The sequence below is a fragment of the Heliconius melpomene genome, chromosome 3 (assembly GCF_056956725.1).
Source record: "Heliconius melpomene rosina isolate 202511_hmr_F chromosome 3, ASM5695672v1, whole genome shotgun sequence".
Lineage (NCBI taxonomy): Eukaryota > Metazoa > Arthropoda > Insecta > Lepidoptera > Nymphalidae > Heliconius > Heliconius melpomene.
Window position 1 is genome coordinate 2720391 of NC_140391.1, and position 23565 is coordinate 2743955.

At 32.2% G+C, this 23565-nt stretch overlaps 1 protein-coding gene across 1 annotated transcript in view; it reads right to left on the reverse strand.

The window, feature by feature from the left end:
* The window catches only part of LOC146539862 (C3 and PZP-like alpha-2-macroglobulin domain-containing protein 8), a 165168-nt gene that overhangs the window by 90663 nt on the left and 50940 nt on the right, over nt 1–23565 (reverse strand). The window contains exons 2-3 of the mRNA XM_085207464.1: nt 9964–10081; nt 5–186 (exon numbers count right to left, since the gene is read on the reverse strand). Of these exons, the coding sequence (XP_085063590.1) occupies nt 5–186; nt 9964–10025 (244 nt within the window). The 5' untranslated portion in view covers nt 10026–10081. The remainder of the gene's footprint in view (nt 1–4; nt 187–9963; nt 10082–23565) is intronic.

The following is a 23565-nucleotide window of genomic DNA, read 5'->3' on the forward strand; positions in this document are numbered from 1 at the left end:
TTACCTGTTATCATTTGACTAGCAGTTGTCAATAATTTCACATCGTTATCAGCATCTTGCGTCTCCAGCCTCACGGTGACGTTGAGAGGATCTAGCGTCTCATCTCCTGCTCTACCGTGTAGGGTAACGAGAACAGCTGTCGTCTTCCCTGGTACTGCGACTTCGGGTGCCACTACTGAGAAGCCTCTGTGAACAAAAGGTGGATTTCATTTTATGTTTTGAAATATTTCTTTTTCAGCTTCTCACTGTATTCCGCATGTAGCAAGGTAGGATGAGAGCCACTTTCTGCCGACTTTTCGAGGCATTAGGTTTTTGCCTTATTGCTAGTACAATGAAATATAATTATAAATAAATAATAACTAATTTCCTCCAGTTGGGATCGAACCCACAGCGTAACAAAAAATACAGTAATATAGCTCTCACACTATACACTATATTCTATTCAAATGGTTATTTCACTTTGAATATAGGTTTAATACAAAAATAAGTTTAAGCGGGCGAAGCCGCGTCACTACTGTTCTATATATTTCATGACTCTACCAAACACAAGATACAATACATCATATACAGAGTGTTTTTGTCATCACCACTTAAAATGAAACCAGAAATTTAACTATTCTATAAAAGTCTAATACAATTCCACCCTGTATAATAAAATAACACTTGTCACCAATGCACAGGAACCAACCAAAACAACATGAAATATCAAACGCACGTCTTGAATATTGAAAAATCCACTTTCAGCAGCTGCAATGCGACAAATCGTATGGACACGTTCAAATTATTGTATTTCCTTCAAGTGTACGACTACGGAATTTTGTTTGACTATTTGACGTACACTTGGAAAACGATCGTGAATGGTATTTGACTTTGCTGAATCTCAATGGAGCGCTCAATTTACTAGGGCTTGGCTATTGTGGTACAGTGGTCTATTGTTTCGAAAAGTATGAGTTCTAATTTTAGTTGGAAAATAATGTATTTTTGTATCTATGTATATTATGTAAAGCATAACTTAGACCTTTTAACACTTTAAACATTATTAAAATAATAAATTACATATAAATTAAAAGTGTTATAGCTATTGTTCTTGTTATAGTTCTTGTATTGAGAATAAAAGCCTTTTAAGCATTACTACAGCAACTACCTTTACGATTTTCCAACGTATATGAGTAGGCACGAGAAGTAGACAAAATCGAATATCGATATAGTCCGTACTTCTCTTAGATTCATTCTTTGGTACTAATATCAAACATAATACAAAACAAATATGGCGGCCGACGTGTTGCAGCTTTACATATTATCCAATATTGGATATCGCCATTTTATTTTTCCTTAAAAATTGTGTTGGGTGGCAAATAAATTTCCTTCCTCTCCTTTTCTCTTTTATAACAACTTGAATCTGGTTTTTTATTTAAATGTGAACATATTATACAACACTGATTTTGTTTTTACTTATTTGGTATACGAGCAAACTACTTTTCATCTACATTACGATATTAATATTTTTCTCTTCCTAAGTATGGAATAATATTTAAGCCGTGAAAAATATTCTATGTAAACATGAGTTTTGATTGAAATTCACTTTGAATTAAGAAATATTTTTTTGTGTCGAATAGTCCATTTATCGAGAAAAGCCTAGGCTGCATACCTACGTCAGAAATACCTCGTGGATTATAAATGTGTAATTTGTCATACACATCTCTTAGTTCTATCCATTTGATTACAAGTGCGAAGCCGCAGGCAAAAGCTAGTTACGATATAAACTAAAAACATTAATTTTGGTTAAAATTTTCATCAAATATACCGAACCACAGTCGATTGGTCAAACAGTTGCCAATCCCTGCTATTGGTTTATAGTCGCCACCAAACATTTAAAAACGTTCGATACGTTTCTATTGGTCAAAGATAAAAAGAGCGCTTGAAATAAAAAGAAATAAAAAAATATATTGTTATAGTAATTTCATTTTTTATTGGAATTTAGTTAAAGTATTATTTCCAATTAAACTAATTTTCTTTAGTGTCATTTCGCACAGAATCGAACCCAACATCCTCATCACGATACTACCCCATCACAGCAAAATATCCTCGATTAATTTCAGCATGTTTTTCAGTAATTCATTACACATTTAGCTAAAACGCTACGTTTAAACACTATTTCTAGACGAATGTTTGACTTCCCGGATGCGCGACTATTTACTTTTAACTAGAACTGTTCACTCGAAAATCGTTCTGGATTCGCTCTACCAGATCGTTTGGGTGTTTGTATTTTAAATATTTGATTATAGCAGTCTTTTGCATGACTGGTTTGTTAACATGGTACTTTTTAGTCTAATTTATTATAGGTTTGATTCCTGTTTAGGTTTTTTTTTAGTTTCATGCTTCTCTTGTTTGTTAATTGACAATTTTAAGATATAATAAATACTTATAATCGGTACTTATTTAGTTATAATGAATTAAGGAGATGCCTTTTTATTCGGTGGAAAGTAGAGAACAAAAGTATCTTAACACTTTGTTCTCTCTGCCGACTCTGCTATGTGGAAGAAACAGCGTGACGAAAAAAAGGAGATACCTTTAACATAATTAAATATAGTTTCAAAAATATTTATCTATCAAGATAGGGAAATTAAAATAATAAAAAAATAGAATCCTTCTACTGAGTGAGGATCGAACCCGCACCCATCTTGTTAATAGTGAAACATTTACGCTACAACGGCCGTCAATATTTCACATTTACCAATAGCGATAGAATAAAAAAAAATCTATTTGTTTATTCTAAAACAAAATCCGTCTAGCAATGTTTACAAAACGTATACAAACAAACAAACAAACATGCGTACAACCGATACACTTGTGATGTTTTAATTAAGTTGTATTGATTCGTGGCTTTGAAATGAAATAAACTGTTTTCAATATATTTGTTACATAGATTTCAAATGTTAGATTTGTCCGCAGGTTTGATTTTAATCGTATTTCAATATTGACTTAGCTTTATTATTTTTTTTCGCAATATGCCTGGAAGGAAATTGATCCCACAACCTGTCGTGTATACAATAGCACGCTCTTGCCTTATTGTCATTTGAGGAAAAAAATTACCATATACCGCCACGCGAAATTCGTGCGTGTTGAGTTCTGCCACTCAACACGCAATGCCTCCAGAATTCGTCAGAAAGTGGCGGACGGAGTGTCTTAACACTGGGTTCCTTCGGCCTACGCTGCTGTGTGCGGGATACAACATGAAGCTGATTTATTTTTTTATTTTATTTAAGTACCATATATTTTATTTATTGAAGTGCTTTTATGTTAATTAAATATATATGAATCTCAATTAAAATGATGAAATTGAATTTATTTCCTGAAATTAAGTTGGATATAAGTAAAAAATTAGAACCAGAATCTTTTATCAATTATTAGTATTCTTTATTAAGAAAATAAAAATCAGTATTGAAAACAAAAAAAAATCTCTACTTAACAAAATTAATTCTTAACAAAGAACCAATTTTGACGTCACATCCAAGTTGAAGAATAGCCCACGTCTGTACAAAGTTTCCGGGACAAATCTGGCTTAATCCCGGATCAAAATAAGTGCGTACATTTGTAATTCGTAAGGTCTAATGGTTGTGTTATAAAAAAAGATTTGGTGTGTTTTGTTGCTTCATTTAAAAACTCTACCCGCAAAGTCACTTTTTCACTTTTTTCTGTTATATTTTAGAAAATGTATAAAATTTTTTACGCGAGATTTGAATTCGCGCCTCTTAAATATCGTCCAATTACTCTGACCACTAAGCCATACGTTCATTCATTCATTCATTCACTTAAAATGAGATAAGCCATAGCTTTCATTTGCGTTATCTTCATAAAAAAAGTAAGATTAAATTTTTTTCAATTATTTTATTACATTTTCCAACAAAAAACCTTCAAAATTTTTTGTGAAACTAAATAAGAAATAAATTCTTTCCAAGAATAAGCAATTTCTTTAATAAATTAAATTCCAATTCATTATTGTTCAATCTCATTTTGTATTAAGCAATGTCTCGAGTTCTCATACAAATGGAAACTTGCCAAGTTTTCTGCGAAATCGATAGCCTTTGAGAAAGGATTATTTTGCTCGAGTGCTGTCAACATAGCACTAGTACTGCTTGATGGATTGCCTTATATATATTTGATACTAGAGATTCAAACCCGGCTTCGTTCGCAAAACTAATTATAGCCAAAAGTTAATATTTTTTCCAATTAAAAGTATCCCATGTCCTTTCTAATACAACTAAGAATATCTGTACAAAGTTTCATGATAAACAGTTAAGTGGATTTAGCATGAAAGCGAAACAGACAAACTAACATTCACATTTATGATATTAGTTCGTATTTTATTTTCCATACGTCTTGAGACTTAACTTGGGTATTGAAACCTAACGCCATGGGTTGATCAAGTTCACAAAATATTTCAAATATATTCTCAAGTAGCATAAAGTCTGAGTTAATAAATATTCTATCTTTCCATACCTAACAATTGCGGCAAGGTGATAAAATCCACCGACAATCCATAACCCCTTGGGTCTGAAAGTGTTACATTAGCTCGCTGCGGTTACCTAACAACTTAGTGGAACTTTTCAGGAAAACCACTTGAGAAACTCTCAAAATAATCTATTACTTTAAGTCGATATAAAAACCCCATTATAAGTGAATTTTGGCTAAATGAGGATTGATGGGAAAGATTTATTTGACAAATACGGAAAAAAGTAAAGTTGAGAAGTGAAGAATTTGTGTAATGTGTATATTATATATTTTTTTGTTATTTTCAGTTCTTGGTGTTTCGGCGTCGTCGTTATAATTGTATTGCTAAATAAAATATTTATTTTAAAAAATACCGGTTAAATGCGAGTCGGACTCACCCACCGAGACTTCCGAACTAATTTCAGGAAGTAAAATTTATAAAAGCTGACAAACTTCGCAGCAAAATTAAATCTTATATTCTGATTACATTGACTTAGAAACTTTATAAATTTTATATTATTTTCATCTTGATAACTCAATGCGATCTCTAGATAAATAGTCTTGACAGACGAACAACGAAGGGAACCTAAAAGGGTTTCATTTTTTACTTTTTAACGTAACGGAACCCTAAAAAAACGAAACAACAATATAAATACAATAATCAAACGCACATTAAAAAGCATTTTAACAAAATAAAACAAGCTTAAAGCTTCATCTCGATACATAATTGGCTTTTCTGTACTGACAATATTTACAGATCGACCGCCTTATATAAATGGGATAAGCGTGGTCATCGAAAATTTCCGATATAGCCTGAGGAAAATGACCTATTTTCAACAGCGTTATGTACTTCATACATACTTATGGTAGCAAGGAACCGGAAAAGTGTGGCGTGACGTGACTCCGTTTAGTTGCACAATGGTTGTGGCTTCCTATAACTATATACGAAGAATACTTTGAAAATAATTGTCGGTATCTTTTAGAGTTTGTGTTTTTGATCGTCGATTATAATTAGAAATGTATTTTACTTAGTTTGTTAAGCTATAGAGATGGAGAAAAAGATAAAATTTGACAATAAATAAAAAAAATTAAACTTTTGTTACGTAGTGAATGCGGTTCAAAATATGAATTATATTTTCTTATTTCATAAAAATCAGACATTTTATCCCTTTTTTGGATTGCAGGACAGACAGAGGGAAGGCAGCGAGAAAATGAACTGGGAATTGAACCTACAACTATTACATTTATATGCAGACACTATCCTATTGTACCACGACGACATAAACACTAAGCCAACCAGATATTACAAGTATATCAAAATAAATAATAACAAATACCGAAAAACAGAAATATTATTCCACAAAAACTAAATACTTAATTCAATTTCTTTCTTCCCTTTTATCTCGAATCAAGGATAAAACAAGACATACTATTATTTATATAATAAGCACGTAGATAACACGTGTCGCTCTGCTCGTTCCTCATCGAGATGTCTCGAGGACGCCACAAATATACGCTAATGGTAATGAAAATATAAGATAATAGAAGACATAATATTTTGTATGGTAAAATACACGCAATGTTTCCAGAATAATAATGGAAATTGGAAAATGGAAGTGTCTTAACTCTATGCTTTCAGGTTCCCACTGCCTAACCTGCTATATGCGGGGTACAGTGTGAAACTAAAAAATAAATAAATAAGAATATATGTTTTGTAATTATATTTACCTTACATTATATTTACCTGAGAAATTTCTAAACAGCTAAGCCATAGCAAATTTTAAAAAGAAAAATAAAAAGAGAAAAGCACATCCACTCACCGTGCTCTATACACAATATACATTTTTTTTTATCTAGAGAATCTTTTCTTAAGAAAACCCTGTGGGGCATAGAATCTGTACAGAAACAGAATACTTGCCCGCGGCTCATTACGTCTTAATAAATTATTCATGTAGACTCCCCTCTCCGACCAAGTGACCCCGAGTTTTAGAAGGCTTTATTGACTAGTCTTTGACGTCATATCTCCTTTCCGGAGAGTGGAAATTAATTCTTTTGCTCACCGGAAGTTGGTGCTGACACGTAGTGTAGAATGGAATTATGGTATATGTGAAAGGTTTCTTTTTATGTAGTTGTAAGAAATGTTTTAATCTAATGTCAATATTTTTTATACAGTTATTTGTTGTTGAGCTATTGTTATATATTTTTTTGCATTGCTACTAACAAAAAAAATGTTTTTAAAATTAAATTATTTATTGTGTTTTAGTTTCACATTTGGCAAAATTAACATCGAACCTTGTATTAAGACACAGATTCTTTGCCTCATCACCAGATTGAAGAAATAAAAATTATAAATATTTCGTTTTGAATGGGAATCGAACCCATGATCGTTGAGATTAGGGTCTCATCCGTGTGCTTTCTGTTGTTTTTATTTACTATATAAAAAGCAATTCTATATTTTTTTTCAATCACAGCACATTGTATACGAACCCCTACAAGGGCTACCAACAATATAAAAAGTTACAGAGGCACTTTAGAACCCTTTGAAGTATTGTCTTTGAGTTTCTTCAATTAAATAGGTGACTTTCGATAATAAATCGAATTTTACTTCATTGTTAAGAGAATTTTCTAAGAGAAAATATTGTGGAATATAAATTGGTTAAAGTAAATTATTTAATCTGGGAAACAAAATGAAGAAAATAAAAGAAAATGAGGAAAATTTTGTTAACTTAAGGAGTAATCGCGTTACAAACATACGAAAAAATATACACAAACACCCTTTTTTGAAGTCGGTTACATATCTTAGAAGAAAATACTACATTTCAACAGTAATAAGTCTGAATAAGCAACGTTGTGCCCTCTTAACGATTTTCGTGGACACGTTCAAATTGTCAGTTGCTTTATCACCAAAATTATAAGAGACACGTGTCCATCCATCAACTTAATTGCTATAAAATGTTATTTTTTATTAAATAAAATTATTACGAATTTAATAATGATATAAAAGAATATTAAATCTTTCTTTTTCTTTACTTAAAATTAAAGAATTATGCATGCCAATAGTATTATTGATGTGTTGTTTTACAATTAGGACAGAAAGATACTTTTTAAAAATTGGTATTAAAATTCGAAAGTTTGAACTTGTGCATGCCTCTCTGAAACGTCCATTATGCCGCTTGAAGGAAATGAAGATTGTGGGTTCAAATCCCACTGGAGGAAATGAATTAATATTTGTCAATATTTTTGTTTCTTTGCTCTGACATCAAGGAAAAAGTCCGCCGTTGAATTTCTTCACCACGCAATGTCTCGAAAAATCTGGTGAAAAGCGGAGAACGACCCTCTCTTTCCCTCTGCTTACCCTGCTGTGTGCGGGATACAGCGTGAATCTGATAAAAAAATAGTGAATATTCAGATTACAAAGCGTTTTCTACTTATCTCATCAGTTAAAGCAAAGAATTTACATTAGCTACGAGCAGCCAAGTTAAGACATCGTTAAGGGGATGACTTTTCAAAATAAAATTAGCCCACTGAAGACCCCGTTGTTTGCAAGTCGTTTTACAACACCCCGTGGCCTTTGAAAAATGATTATCGTCGAAGTTTCACTGTTAACATAAAATTTTAGGGTCCCTCACGGAGCTTAATGAAACCAGTTTGAATAGAATTGTAAATGTTATTGGGTTAACAACAATCGATAAATATTTGAGTTTTAACATTTGTTGTTAGTTGTTATTTGAAATATGTTTAAAAGTACATAATTATGAAATGAGAAGAGAATAAGACAAAAAAAATATGAATTAATAATGTTTTGTGTTAATAATTATTTTTTATTTAGCTTACAGTTAGGAAAAAACAAAAACATATAGAACTTTGATTTTTCTAATCTATTCTAATATTTTAATCTAATCTGAAATAACTTTTTAGTGCACTTTGGATCGAAGGTTAGCTTTGATTTTTTTATTAAAACCCAAGGATTCTACCACTATTTTGTAGCTAACTTGACCGAATAATAGAATGGTCAGTAGTTAACTAGGCTAAACAAAACATATTATACAGTTTTTATAATAAAAAATATAAGAAATAAAACAAAAGAGTATAAAATAAAATATAAAGCTCTCCAGTACTGTACAAAAATCTTTTGCCATTATTAAAGTTTCATATTTGCAAAGCGCTAACAAAAATTTAAAATTCTACCTCTTTCTAAAGAAAACCGAATTGAAAAACGTTAATCAACCCCCGTGTACAGCAAAAAGGCCGAAAAGTCTCACAAAGTCAATCCAAAATAACTGACGAGACCTTTCATTCGAAAGTGATATTTTAAATGAAGGTCTCACGAAGTTTGCTAAAGCAGCGAGCTACGTTTTCTCCTCTCGCACTTGACATATTTTCACTTTCGTTTCTGTCGGTATTAACACTTTTTTATAGAAAAGAACATTTAAAAACACGATTTCTCTGTCAAAAGGTCAAGTATACGCTACTATGAATAGTAATCGCTAATGATGTTAGGTTAATACATTAGCTACTGTAGAATAGAGAGCTAAATGTGGCACGTGCTTCACGTTCTCGCTATCGACTAACGAGTTTAGTTTTTGTAGTAGAAATTTTAGTCGCTTTAAATATTTAGTTCTATTGATCCTAAGAAATGTGCCGTTTCAGTCGAAATTTGAAAGAGTAAGGTCAAGTTGAGCTTTGAGAATATTCAAATTTCAGATAAAAGAAACTTTGCAGTATTTAAGTCTTGCAACCGCAGTAATTTCATTCTACCGCTACTATTTAAAATTAAACTTTGTACAAACTACCGACGTTTTACCTTATTTTTTTTCTTTTTAAAAATTTTCTTTACAATTTTTAACGCCAGGTTAAATTAAGAGACAGTGCAATTGGTAGAAGAATTAATTCTGTTTTATTTATAAAGTAATTTAATATTTTTTTGCAAGAGAGTGAAACAAACTTCCCTAAAACTTCCCTGGTCAGATAAAAGGAAATGTGGCGCTGGGTACCACCACCTACCAGACAGTACCCTAAAAATAACGTAGCGCTGGTTATCACCATCTCAAATACAAGAGAAGAAGATATGTGAAAATAAAAAGACTAACTATATAGGTATATGTAAAACAAAAGAAGAATCAAAACAATAAGGTTTATGCGTTAAAAACGTTGCAAAAACGCGTATTAGCGTAATGAGGTGTTGCAAGCCGTCGTGCGTGGTGTGAAGTAATCCTGCTGGTTGGTAATAGGATGAACAGTGATTGAAGATACAAATGTATGCGTAGAATCATTTTTCTACGTAACTACAGACAAGATTAGGTTTTTTTAGATTTGAAGCTAAAAAATAATGCAATTTTACGTATCATTTCAGTTTCCCAAAACATGGTTTAGAATATTTCAAGAATTATGTTTGTCTATATATAGTTTGTTTATCTAATTACATTACTTATTTATATTTTATTAAATATAAATAAAAGTAAATTAACTTACGTAGTACATTTTCCAGCAGCTGCCACCGCTAAGTGAAGCGCCAACAGCACTATAGTCGCCATCTTGTAACGTCACCACATTTCTTTACACCATATTATTTTTTAGTTTTTTTTTTTATCTGAAACAATTAAATAAATTAATTTTATTAAATGTTTTTCATTTTAATAATTGTATTTTTTCTTCTATTGGAATATTTTAGAATTTTGGCACGGTTGGTAAGTAATTACTTACACTATGATTTGGATTACCCCAAAAGGGAATCAAACCCAACGTCTTATATTAATGGATATAAATAGGTATAAAAATGTAAAAAGCGACTGGAACAAGTGACTCGAAATTTCTAGCTGAAAATACATAGAGACAAGACACTCTACGTAACTTTTTCATAATATCGAGATAGTAGAAAGAAAATGTAATACAAGTTTTATCGAACGAACCAGAATTATAAAATAATATAACAATAATGTACGTAGTTTGGTTAAAATTTTATAAACAAATTTAAAATAAGTTAGTGGGTAAGCTTGCCAACGCTATGACATGAATATCATTTTTAAACTTAAACTTTAAGTATTTCTCGATACTTTTAAACTAGTTCCTTGGCAACTTAGATTATGGATAGATGCTTTTTAGTTAGGTATCAAAATGATATGAACATTTTCGATCTTATGGTGGTAGTAAAATATTTAGTGGTAAATCACTTTGAAAAATTTTTTTTTACATTTTAATAAGATAATATATTTTGTACTAAAACACTCAGCGCCCATTAATACTTTTCTCCACTTTCCGCCGAAATCCAAATGTATAGTGTGTTAAGCTAAAATAAATGTATTATTCATTGTATGTGCATTCAGAAAATTCTTTAAAACTTCATCACAATGGAGTCAGCAATTTAGTTTTATTTTACATATAAGTGCTTACTACATTTTTCCAATACATATTTATCTTAAAACAATTACACAAACAACGTAACCCATAACTAAACAAAAACAAAATAATAATTGACACTCGAAACTTTAACATTCCCTTCACGTTACTTGTCCGGTAGTAATAAAATACATACCCACCTAAAGTATATAAAGTAACAGAGACAAAACAACTAATCTCAAGTGATAGCTTCTGCAATTGGCTGACCTCATATTATTTTGCTGAGAGAACTCCCTACGTGATGTGAGTATCGAGTGCGAGAAATATATCGTGTATCTGATAATAAAAAATGTGAAAGAAACGTTCGTTCGTATAGAAATATCTATTCGTATAACGTTGTACGTTATGACTGGGTAATGAAAATATTTTCCTTATGTCTTTTGGGGCCAGTCGTGGCGCACAGTGACTGTAAACATGAGTAGTAGTAAGTTCGATTCCCATTCGAGGTGAACTATTTAATATTTTTATTTCTTCGCTCTGGTATTGACGTGTGTGGAGAAGAATTCGGCTAAAAGTGATGATATATACATGATACAATAGTGAACGGAGTATCTTTATACTAGGTTCCCAGGTTCCCTTAACCTGCCCTGGTATATACTAAAAATAATAATAAAAAATACATAAAATACATTACATTTACATATTTTTTAATTAACTTCCTTCACTAGGCAGACTTTCCTTAACCACTAAACCGTACAATATATAGGAAAAGGATAAACATAAATCTCTTCAGCCTCAGACTTAAGATCTAGGTGGCCTAATTCCGAGATAGGTGCAGCATCCCAAGTAGCTACATAAAAGATAGACATACGTAATTCACTGTCAGCTACGTTAATGATGATGACGTACAACAAAGCCCCGTCTCTGAGGAGATGCTGCTAATTAAATTCGCGACACTTCCAACGAGTCGTTTGTCTGTGAATGTGTCTGTGAAGAAGTTTTATAATTTGAAATTGTATGTATAATTTGAGTAGGTGTATACTTTCATTAACAATAATCTATATATATAAAATCGAAAGGTCACTCACTCATCATGAAATCTCAGAAACTACCAGAGCTAGGAATCTGAAATTTTGCATAGGAGTTACTTATAGGACGTAGGTGCTCGCTAAGACGGGAATTTGTAATATTCGACTTCTAAGGGGTTGTTTTTGGGGTTGAAAGTTTGTATGAAACTTCGTTACTACAAATGCTAGGAGTCTCAAATTTTGCATGGACGCCACTTATAGGATGTAGGTACTCATGGAGACAGAAATTAATAATAAAGTAGTTCACGCAGGCGAAGCCGCGAGCGGGCCGCTAGTTATAATATATGTATATGGAGGGAGGGGGGTGATGGGTGTGGGTTCTAATTCCATTCGAAGCAGCATATGTAAAGGTATAATTATTTTATGAATTTCACTCTATATAGTTAAGGCAATCTGTACCCAACGCGCGCCCCAGTTTCTGAGATATTACCAGAAGGAACTCAATGTCGTACTTTGTCTGGTTACCTGAGTGAAGAAATGAAAATAATTTTTGTCCCTTAGCGGAAATCGAACCCACAGCCGTGGTGTTTACCGTAAAAACTGTGGTGTTTGATATTTTCATTCCAATATTATTAAATAAACTACATTCTTGTAATCCAGCAAGTAGGTGTTTTAGAGATATTTGGGACAGCGAAGTAATCCTATAGAGATTCCGTTTTTTTTCAGATACGGAACCCCAAAAAGATGAAAACACAAAAGAAAAACAACTATATTATAATTAAATTTATGTCACTTCCCCGCATTCCGTTCCTCTGCGTCCGCATCACCTGTCATTTTAGTGGAGCGTTGTCGCTGTAATGGATCCATTTTGTTTATGAGCACCACTTGGTTTTGCCGTTTTATCTTTCAGTATTATGAAATTTAAATGTCAACTTTAGTAAGCTTTTCTACTTGAATTAATTTCATTGTATTTTTTCCATTGTTATTCTTTTCTGAATTGAATAAAAATATTACTAAAGTGTTTATACTATTTTACAATATTTGTATGTATTATCATAATATTACATTTGTAAGAAAAGTGCTTTATTTTAAACGGACTTTAAGAAAATACATTATTTACATTGTATCCCGCAAATTGCAAGGTGACAGGTGCAGAAGGAACCTAGTGTTAAGACACTCCGTTCCCGACGCCTTGAACGACATGACAACCCCATAACCCTCGCGATACATTAACACGCTTGTCCCCCTGTATCATGACGGTGTCACGACGATGCCACGTATCTGCATAGATACGTGAAAGCCTAAAACAAAATATTTCTCACAATGATCTCTCTATCTACCCCAAAACGACGGGGTGCACATAAACATAAATACAAACCACCACTTTTTAAAATCCCCTATAACAATATCTTAAGCGAATTCTCTTGTAACGTTTGGAAGCGATATCATAAAATTAGAGATGTTAGATAGTGTAAGTCTCTTTAGTTTATACTAAATCCGATTTTTCTGTGGGCGGTGATCCTGATATTTGTTTTGGTTACTTCTCGAATAAATTAGGTCTACTGGTTCGATTCCATACCGAATATAATAGAGTCAATTTATGTTTTCTTTTTTTAACATTTGTACGTGTTTTTGACAATTATCTTCTATTCAGAGGTAAGTCGTGGCGCAGGAACACAAGCGAGAGACTGTAAACGCAGGTTATAAGTTCGATTCCCACCGTAGAAATGAAAAACAGACGGAAATAGAAGACTGGATGTGTCTTGTCACTAGTTTCTCATGTTTCCTCTGCCTATCCTGCTATGTGCAAAATCTTCAAAAAAAGATAAACTACTATAAAGACATACTACTTACTAGATATTATATACATAAATTTCGATATTCAATTTGAAATAAAATCAGAAACAAGTATTAAAATAGAAAACATTATACATAAACCAAAATAAAACTCAGACCTATCAGTAAACCCATATTTAATTAAACTAAAAAACACTTATCTAATACCATACAATCATAACCATTCCAACATAAACGAGATCCAGTCTAGACGTGAAAAAAAACTAATCAACAGCAGTGGTCATTGCCATATACGTACCAAATGTACCATTAAACCAACAGAAAGGGGTATAGACGCGAAAAAAATAAAAAAAACCCTAACATTTCTCTAACGTAAAAGGAAAACCGCCATACAAAGCATACCCTTCACTAAAGGACCCTTACATAAACTGACAAAGGTGTTAACAGTTGGGGCAGTCCCATATGGACCTAAATGGGGCCGGCCCTCAGTTGGTAAAGACAGGTGGAACATAAATTGCGGACCCTTTTAGTTCGCAAATTGCAGAAGTGGTTAGCGCTAACGACGTCAACCACACACGGTAATGATAAGTAATGGTTTCAATCGATTTCTCTTTATTTGTCTGTTACAATCAGAACTATTTGATTTAAAGTATATTTGAAAAGTTTGATGAGAACAAATAAGTTTGTAAAAGTCTTTTTCTGTAATGAGAATGAGGGCATTCTTGGCGCTGGGGCACAAGCATAAGGGAACGGAAACTTCTTAATGGAAAGTCGAGTGTTTTAACACCAGCTTCCCTCTGTATAGGCTTGTACATGCGGGGTGAAGATGTAAACATCATTCCTTCGAGTGAAGATTGAGCTTACAATCATTACGCTTGCAATCATTTATATTTAGTCCTTTTGCCATTGCGCCACGAAGGTCCAGGCCAGAAGGCCAGGTTTTCCATATGGCAAAGTCTTTTTCGTGTTTGTAGTCTAAATTACCCAAATTTATCTTTTTATTGTGAAATACTTGCATATTTGGACTAAAAATGACTGTATAGTTAGAAACCATCCATGCCATATTCAGAATTCCTCTCAAAAACATACCACAAACTTCACAAATTAACAGTTCCTCTATTTATATAGAGTACTGTATTTCGCTGTTAGTATTAAAGTTAACGTACACCAGATGTCAACGCGCGAGCATTTGTGACCTAGTTTAGCTAAAACTAAGCACTGTATGTAGGTTTTAGGTTTGTTTTTAGATTTGTTTCATTATATTTTGTATATATGTATGTTTTAATTTCACGTTGCACCCTGTATATGCAGAGGGTACCTGGGAACACAGTGCTAAGGTACATGGTCCCCCACTTTCCACCAAATTCTTGAGGCGTTGCGTTTAAAAACAGAATCTTTCTTCTTTCTTTTTTAAGGTATTTATACATATTTAGCGGTAAAAAATGTTATCTATATATATAAAAGGACTTGTCCTCACTGACTGAGGTAAGACGCACGCACAGCCGTAACCGCTGATGGTAGAAACGTTAAATTTGGACAGATGTTTACTTTCGTAATCTGGACATCCACTAAGAAGGGATTTTGAAAAATTTTAACCCAAAAGGGGTGAAATAGGGGTTCAAAGTTTGTATGGAAAAAAAATTAAATCAGCACCGATTTTTATAAAATTTGAAATTTAGATTTTTAAAAGTATTTAATTGAACACGTGTTTCATCGTTTTCTAGAATTCTCCCCCTAAGGGTGCAAATAAGGGGTTGAAAGTTTGTATAGATTTTTTTTTAAATCGGCACCAATTTTTATAAAATTTGAAATTCAGACTCTTAAAAGTATTTAATTGAACACATGTTTCATGGTTTTCTAGAATTCTTCCCCTAAGGGTGCAAATAAGGGGTTGAAAGTTTGTATAGATTTTTTTTTAAATCGGCACCAATTTTTATAAAATTTGAAATTCAGACTCTTAAAAGTATTTAATTGAACACATGTTTCATGGTTTTCTAGAATTCTTCCCCTAAGAGTGCAAATAAGGGGTTGAAAGTTTGTACGGAAAAATCTTTAAAACGCCACCGATTATTATATTTTTTTTTATTTAGACTCTTAAAAATATTTAATTGAACATGTGTTTCATGATTTTCTAGAATTCACCCCCTAAGGTTGCAAATAAGGGGTTGAAAATTTGTATGGAAAAATCTTTAAATCGCCACCGATTTTTATAAAATTTGAAATTTACACTCTTAAAAATATTTCATTGAACACATGTTTCGTGGTTTTTTAGAATTCACCCCTAAATACGCAAGCGAAGCTGCGCGCGTCCGCTAGTTCTAGATAAAAGTAAAAAGCATCCTGCCTTGATGTGGACTTAAAATTTAAGGAAAAAATGTATATTGGCGCATCTGGCAAATTACGGGAGGCGAATTACGCGAAACGAACAATCACTTTGTTTAGCTTACTTAGTAATATTAGTTTGATATTTTATATTTTTCCATAAATATGTATAAAGTGTCTTCATAGATTTTGATTAGAAAAAAAAATTGAAAGCTTTCTTAGAACATTTTTAACATATTTAAAGTGTATTGGATTGGAACCCGCCGTTCTTGGAAATCGCAGGTTAAAATCTTAGAAAGAGGCACAATACGTCGAATTTTTTATACGTTTTCTAAATAACTATACTATTTTCTTAGCCAGTTTCTTCCATTTAATCGTATTTAAATTAATCTTTCTTCAATCGCTCCTTCCGTGAAAAGAACAATTTATCTGTGTCTATAAATCTTACTGAATGATAAAATATCGCGAGGGGAGAACTCGTAATTATTGTTGTACAATTTACACTCTCCACTTATTTCACAATAGATAATGAATCATTAGTTAATTAGAGATTGTTAATAGACAAAGATTCTTTGGTTGTAATTTAGTAAATTAAAATATTCTATTTTTTTCTATTTCGCATATAATTATTTCCTAATTAGAGAAGAATCTAGTAACATCTACGAGGAATTTATTATTCAAACACTCCTTCTTTACTTTTTGCCAAATTCTGGAGACACATTGATTAGAGGAACTCAATGATGTGCTTTGTGTGTTGCCAAAGCGAGAAAATAATAATATTAAATACTAGCGACCCCCTTGCGGCTTCGCCCGCTTTTACTACTGGATTATTCATATAATGTATGTTTGCAAAGCACTTAAAATAATGTGAAAATTAATTAAACTCTAATGCAACCCGCATTTTCGTAGTTCCAATAAGGATTTTCCAATTGTTTTACACAGCAAGGATTTTTTAGTAGGTATCGTAATTTTAAATCTGTGCTACTAATCTTTTCAAGTACTTATTAAAATATATTTAAATGACTATTTTTAGATAGTTAAATGACTATTTTTAAACGGAAGAAATTATAAACAAAAGCCTTCCTACTAATAACTACTACAAAAATATGAAACCAATAATAATGAAATATATCGCGCTGAAATAATACATTCAACTCCAATTATCCAATACGTGCAAACGCATCTAAATCTTCGTTGCTATGCCTCTATATGCTGAAGAGGGTATTCTGTCCCTGATGAAAAGCAAGCACTACGTGGCTACCTGTGAGGAAAATTAAATAGAATGCATTGGCCGGGAATCGAACCCGGGCCGCCCGCGTGGCAGGCGAGCATTCTACCACAGAACCACCGATGACTGCTCATGACGCGCTTGTATAAGCAAAACGTCGCGGGGCGCGTTTCGCAGCAAGGATGTTTTGATATTGTAACAACTTCTAAAGTACTTATTAAAATGAAAAACAGTAAAAGACAGTTTTGATCTACATTAAATGGTCAACGTAACTAACATACTTATTTATATGCTGAGAGTAAGGGATAAGTAAAACTTAAGTCGGCACAGCTGATGAGTCAACGGCGTGATGTGTCAACAATTAAATGCGTTTTTCTCTAAAACTATTCGCAATTTCGAAATAGTGTAAAAAGCCAATTTTATCTTCGTTTAACGTAGAAAATTAATAAAGTATTTTAAAGGATAAGGATTAATACTATTATGGAAAAATATCCCTCACAATAAAAAATATATTGAAATTACTATTTTTAGACAGAAATATGATCACTACACGTTATCCTTAAAAGATAAAAATATGCTCTCGCGGACTTTTTTGTAGATCTTATTAAGAGGAACAATACTCCAGTACATTATTTTCATGTAGTACTTACCATTAAAGCAGCGCATGCGCGAAAGTGTCTCAATGGGTAGGACTTTAGACACATTTATCGTATTTATGTTAATTTACATAAGAATGTACAAATAATAAACTATATATAAACCTTTCCTGAGAAATACTCGACCTAATGGTGAAAACCGCATAAAAATTCGTTGGGTGGTTTAGAAGAAGAAGAGTTAGAAAGTTCAGACAGACACGAAAAGCGACTTTGTTTTATAAGATATAGGATTTCATTTCCTCGAATGGGAAGCGAACCCATAAACTCTTGTGCATCCTTCCCTCTATATCACGACTGCCTCAAATGAATATCATAGATATCAATGAATTAGGTTTAAAACTCACTCGGATAATATAAAAAAAACATAAGCCTATCATACAAAAATTATGCTGAACTCTTTTGTTTACGTAAAAAAATATATAAAACCTAAGAAAATATTTTACACACACATTATCTCTCTTGGTTAACTTTGTAACGATATCATGAAATTTCATATAACATAAAACAAAATTTTAACAAAGGATGACCTTTTGAGGGATAGCAGACACGCTATTAATTTCAGTGAAACCCGACGCGTCTCGTAAAAAATAACATACAGTTTACTACTTGCCCAAAATATAAGGCCTTTCTGTAGAATTTTTGTACGCATGTTAGCTAGGTAGTAGTAAATTTATGATCTGATAAAACTCTTCAATTTAAGTTTCTCTTAAGGCCAACAGAGATAAAATGTGACGAGGATTCGATTTGCTATTGGAGTTCGATTCCCACTCGAGGAATATTAAATATTTAATAGTTTTATTTTCTCGATCTGGTGACGAGCCAAAGCACAGTGTTGAGTCCGCCTCTCAATACCTCTAGAATTTGGAGAAAAGTGGGAAATGGAAGTGTCTTAATGGGAACGGAGTGTCTCAGCAGTAGGTTTACGGGAAACTAAAAAACTAAGAGAAAAAAATATAAATACTATTTTTTTCTGTAAAATGTGAATTACAGGTACAGGAAGGATCACGTAAATCCTAAAAGGTACTAGAATATCCTATTAACTTTTATTTAAAAATGGGCACCCGACGCTCTGACAAACGAAGGGTTATAAATATTTTAGTGAGGTCGTTTGAGGCACAGACGCTTTTTGAATATTTAAATGTTTCAAACTTTGGTAAAGTTCCCCAAAGTTTGGATTGGTAAATCGTTATAAGGCTGCCAAGTTACCAGTTATTACAATGGCTAGTTTATACTTAATTGAATTATAGATAAGCAACAGATATTAATGTCAAAAGTTATAAAATTAAGGCACATCAGATCTTAAAATATAAAAATTTAACAAATATTTCTTTATTTATTTTTTCTTTTATAATTTAAGAAAGAGAGAAAGAAATTGGCGTAAGTCCATGCAAATTTTTGTTAATTTTCCTATTACAGGATAAAGACCAAAGTCTAGTCTTTATACAAAGATATAAAGTTTTTGAGCTGATTATATGAATCAGAATATTATTTTCTAATGTAAACGTTGCGATAAATTGAGGTCAGAGAAATATTTATGAATTATCATAGACTTTTTAGTGTCAAACAGGAATAGCTGAGAGAATTTAGTGCTAAGACACTCCATTCTCCACTTTCCGTCCAGTTTTCAGATCTTATTATCAAAGTGAGGTATAAAAAAACTCATCCCCTCTAGTAATAATCAAACCCACAACCCTCACATCACGTTTACAATTATACTGTGCCTCTACGACCTCGACTTTTTAATAGTTGTTTAGAATTAAGCAGCTGAATTCTTACAATACTGAAGATAGCACGTACTAGAACACAGCTATTCAACAGACAACAGATACATAAATTATATGTAAATATTTGCCTACGAAATCCCAATTAAGCCATACCAGATAATATTCCAAGGCTTCCCAACTTTATTTCACAAGCTAATTCCTTTTAGCGACGTCATTACAAAGTTATATCTGCGTAAAACCGAGTGTTCCGTGATAAGGTTATATTATTGTTATGGCTCTACTATATTTCTGTCATTGTGATTTAACGACTGTGACATAAACATGACATAATGATATCGGGATTTCGGTGCCAGAGTGATTTTTGAGGCTTATTTTATAATGGAAGTAGGAATGTCTTATTTTTGTTCTTTTTTTTGGTAAGGTTCCCAATGAGGTTAATATATTTATATTGTTTAAACTCTCTGTTTCTTGTTTTTGTGCCTGATGTGTTGAATGTTGAGAGCAAATGAAAATAGCTTAAATGAAAATAAATTTTAATAGGCCATCTAGGCGCAGGGTAATCAGTGTTCGAGTGTAAACTTGACGAGTGTGGGCTCAATTCCTCCTTGAGAGAATAAAATATTTAATATTTTCATTTCTTTGCGGTGGTAACGAGAAGCAAAGCGAGGTCTTGGCCACTCAAGGCGCAGCGCCTCGAGCATACGACGTAAAGTGAGGAACGGTAGTGTCTTAATGGGAATGTACCTTAACACTGGGTTCCCAAATTCCTTTCCCTACCCACCTATGTGTGAATACAGAGAAAAGCACAAAAAACAAATTAAAATGGTTATAATCATTGAGTAAATCAATTTGAAAGAGTTTATAATTTACTGTGTATATTATATTTGCTTGCATTTCAGTAAATTCACCCCTTCACATAAAGCTAGTCGATCAATATAATTCGTATAAAAGCATCGTCGCATTGCCTACGTACAAAGTACAAATACACGGTTAATCGTGTTATTGGCGTATCCGCTCCCTTTACTGCTATTTACAGTGTCATAGAGATGTGAAGAGGAAATATCGATAATGATTTTTTTTTTATATTCAAGTAGAGTTAAAGAGAGTAGAGAGCTTATTGATTATTCCAATTTTCTTGATTTTTCCTTTATTTTATTTTATGTATTTGGAAAATATCCTATAGGTTTATATTATGCGACGACTTTCTTACAATATGCACCGAAAACAACGTATAGCGTGATCTTAGGAAAAATTGTACGCAGACAAACTAAGGACTGATGGACAGACAGACAGTCGACAGAAATACAGACAAGCATTATGGTGAAAATTTCCTATAAGGATTTGATTTTTTCTATTGAAATAACGAAGCTATTATTTCACTTTATTGTTTCACTTACTTACACTTACACTTACTAATTTATTATTTCACTTTATTGTAATATTGTATGGGAATACTAAATAAATGCAAGAAATAAAAGTGATTTCATACGTTGCTACATGTAGGTAACAAAAATCTCGTTTATACCTAGAGGCGATGACCTGACACAAACTGATTTTAAATGTTCGAATGCGAAACTCTTAATTGGACAGACTTTTAATGAAAAACTGTGTTTATTTGTAATCTTTACTTAAATAAATTATGATATATTTACTTTTTATAATAAATGTATACCTATATATTAATAAAGCATTGATAATTTTAATTATATTTCTCGTTGTCCTAATAGCATTGGTTTTTTAAGTCTCTTAAGTGTGTTACGACACTCCGTTCCCCACTTTATTATAAAAGCATTTTTATTTCAATTTTATACAAAAGTTAGTGATATTTACTACGTGCGTTCCAATATTTCATGCATTCAGTTGTAAAAGTACATAATAGTTAAATATACTTGTACCCAAAGGAATATACGAAGTTCATTTAATTAAAACTTGTTTCCGGTTATAAATTTTGATAAATATTTATATGATTCTTTATATTAGTTCTTATTTGTTTTTTAGATTTATTAACTTGTTATTTATCTATTTATTTATTTAATATAAGCTGGTTAGTTTTAACTCTCCATAATATTTATAAAAAGGGAAAATGGAGAACGAAAGTATCTCAACGAGAACAGAGTGTCTTAACACTAGGATCCCAGATTCCCTCTGCCTACTCTGCTCTAGAGCGTGAAGCTATAAAAAGTTACATATAAATTCCGTTACTTGAGCCAATTAAAATTGTAATATTTAAATAATTATGTTGACTGAGACATCGCATTTACTGTTTTATACGTTTCGTAATTCCACGAGAATAGTTTGTACTAAACATGAAGCTAATGAAATTAGAACGGCCTGTATTAGAAGTATGCCTAGTGTTGGTATAAAAAGTATCGATATATTTACATAAAACAGCTTCACGCTGTATCCCGCACACAGCAGGATAGGCAGAGAGAACCTAGTGTTAAGACACTACGTTTCCCATTTTCCGCTGAATTAATCGAGGCGTTGCGTGTTGAGTGACGGATTTTAACACCGGACTATTGCCTTGGTGCCAGAGAGAAGAAATGAAAATATTGATAAATAATAATTTATTTTCTCGACTGAGGACCGAACTCACAACCATCGCTTTTCAGTCACACCCTAGTACTTCAGCGCTATGACGGTCTCAAATGTATATATTTTTAGTACTAGATATAGAATAGAATAGTTTAATTAGAAAAATGTAGCAAATAAATGAGTAAAAACCAATCATGTGCGAGTTGCACTCGCCTGTTAAGTGATACACACCAATTTCATGAATATAGGTCAATTGGAAATACAATTTATAAAAATTGACAAACTTAAGTTTCCGGATACAAAAGTAACCTTCCGTTTTTAGCTTCACCTGTATCCCGCATGTAGAAGGGTAGGCAGAGGGAACCTAGTGATAAGACGCTGAAATTTAAATTAATTCTAATATAAATTAATAGTATTTTTTTCTATTATATACACAAATCCTATCGTTATTTGTATTTGATGGGTGGATATTTGTTTCATTTTCACGCATAAACTATTATATGGATTTAAATTTTATATTTCTTTTCTTTATTTATACTGTAAACTCTAACTTATAAAATTTTATAATATTATGTCAACAAAAAGGAACAAGTATCCTATAGGTTTTGATTACACGGCAATTTTCATACAAAATGGGGATAAAACGTTGCATAAAGGCTCGTATCTTTTGATTATGTTGACTTAGATTTTTTTTCTATGTTTCAAGGAACTGTACACTTGGGTTTTTATATTATTTCAATTTAATACTTCGATACGATATATTTTAAGATAGAAAGAAAGAAGATTTAGGTGGGTAGGCAGAGGGAACCTAGTATTAAAACACTCCGTTCCCACATTCCGCCGAATTTTTGAGGCATTATGCGTTGAGTGTATAATAAATAGGAATAGATTTTCACGAGTGGGAATTGAGGCCAAAACCGCCGCCTTACTGTCACGCGTTTGTGCGTGGACCGCGATAGTCTCAAAGAGGAGGAGGAAATTTTAAGAATACTAACATAAATATCACAAACATGCTAGGTACCCACCAATAATGCTATCCCTTCTCTATGCATTAAAAATATCTGAAAGTGTTCCAGAAAATTTAAAGTGGCGTTTACGAAGGCAGCTTGTAAAGTCTAAAAGGCTTTAGTCGACTTTGCTAAAAAATGTAAGATCTTGAATGAAGTCATTAAAGTACATCTTAGTGTTACAAGGCTTTTACGCAGTTCTACATTTCAGGTCAAGTGAAGCCTCAAACGCTTAACCTCAACTGTGAAAAGAGATTTTAAAAGAAAAAATACGAAAATATAATTTTTGGTATAAGTAACCAACTAAGAATAAATGATAGTTCATGTAAGTACACATACCTGACAAAGTAGGTAATATCTTGAAAGCTATTAAACCGATTTTGATGAAATTTTGAATATTACTTGTCATCTCGACAAAAAACATAGAAATAATTGAAACAT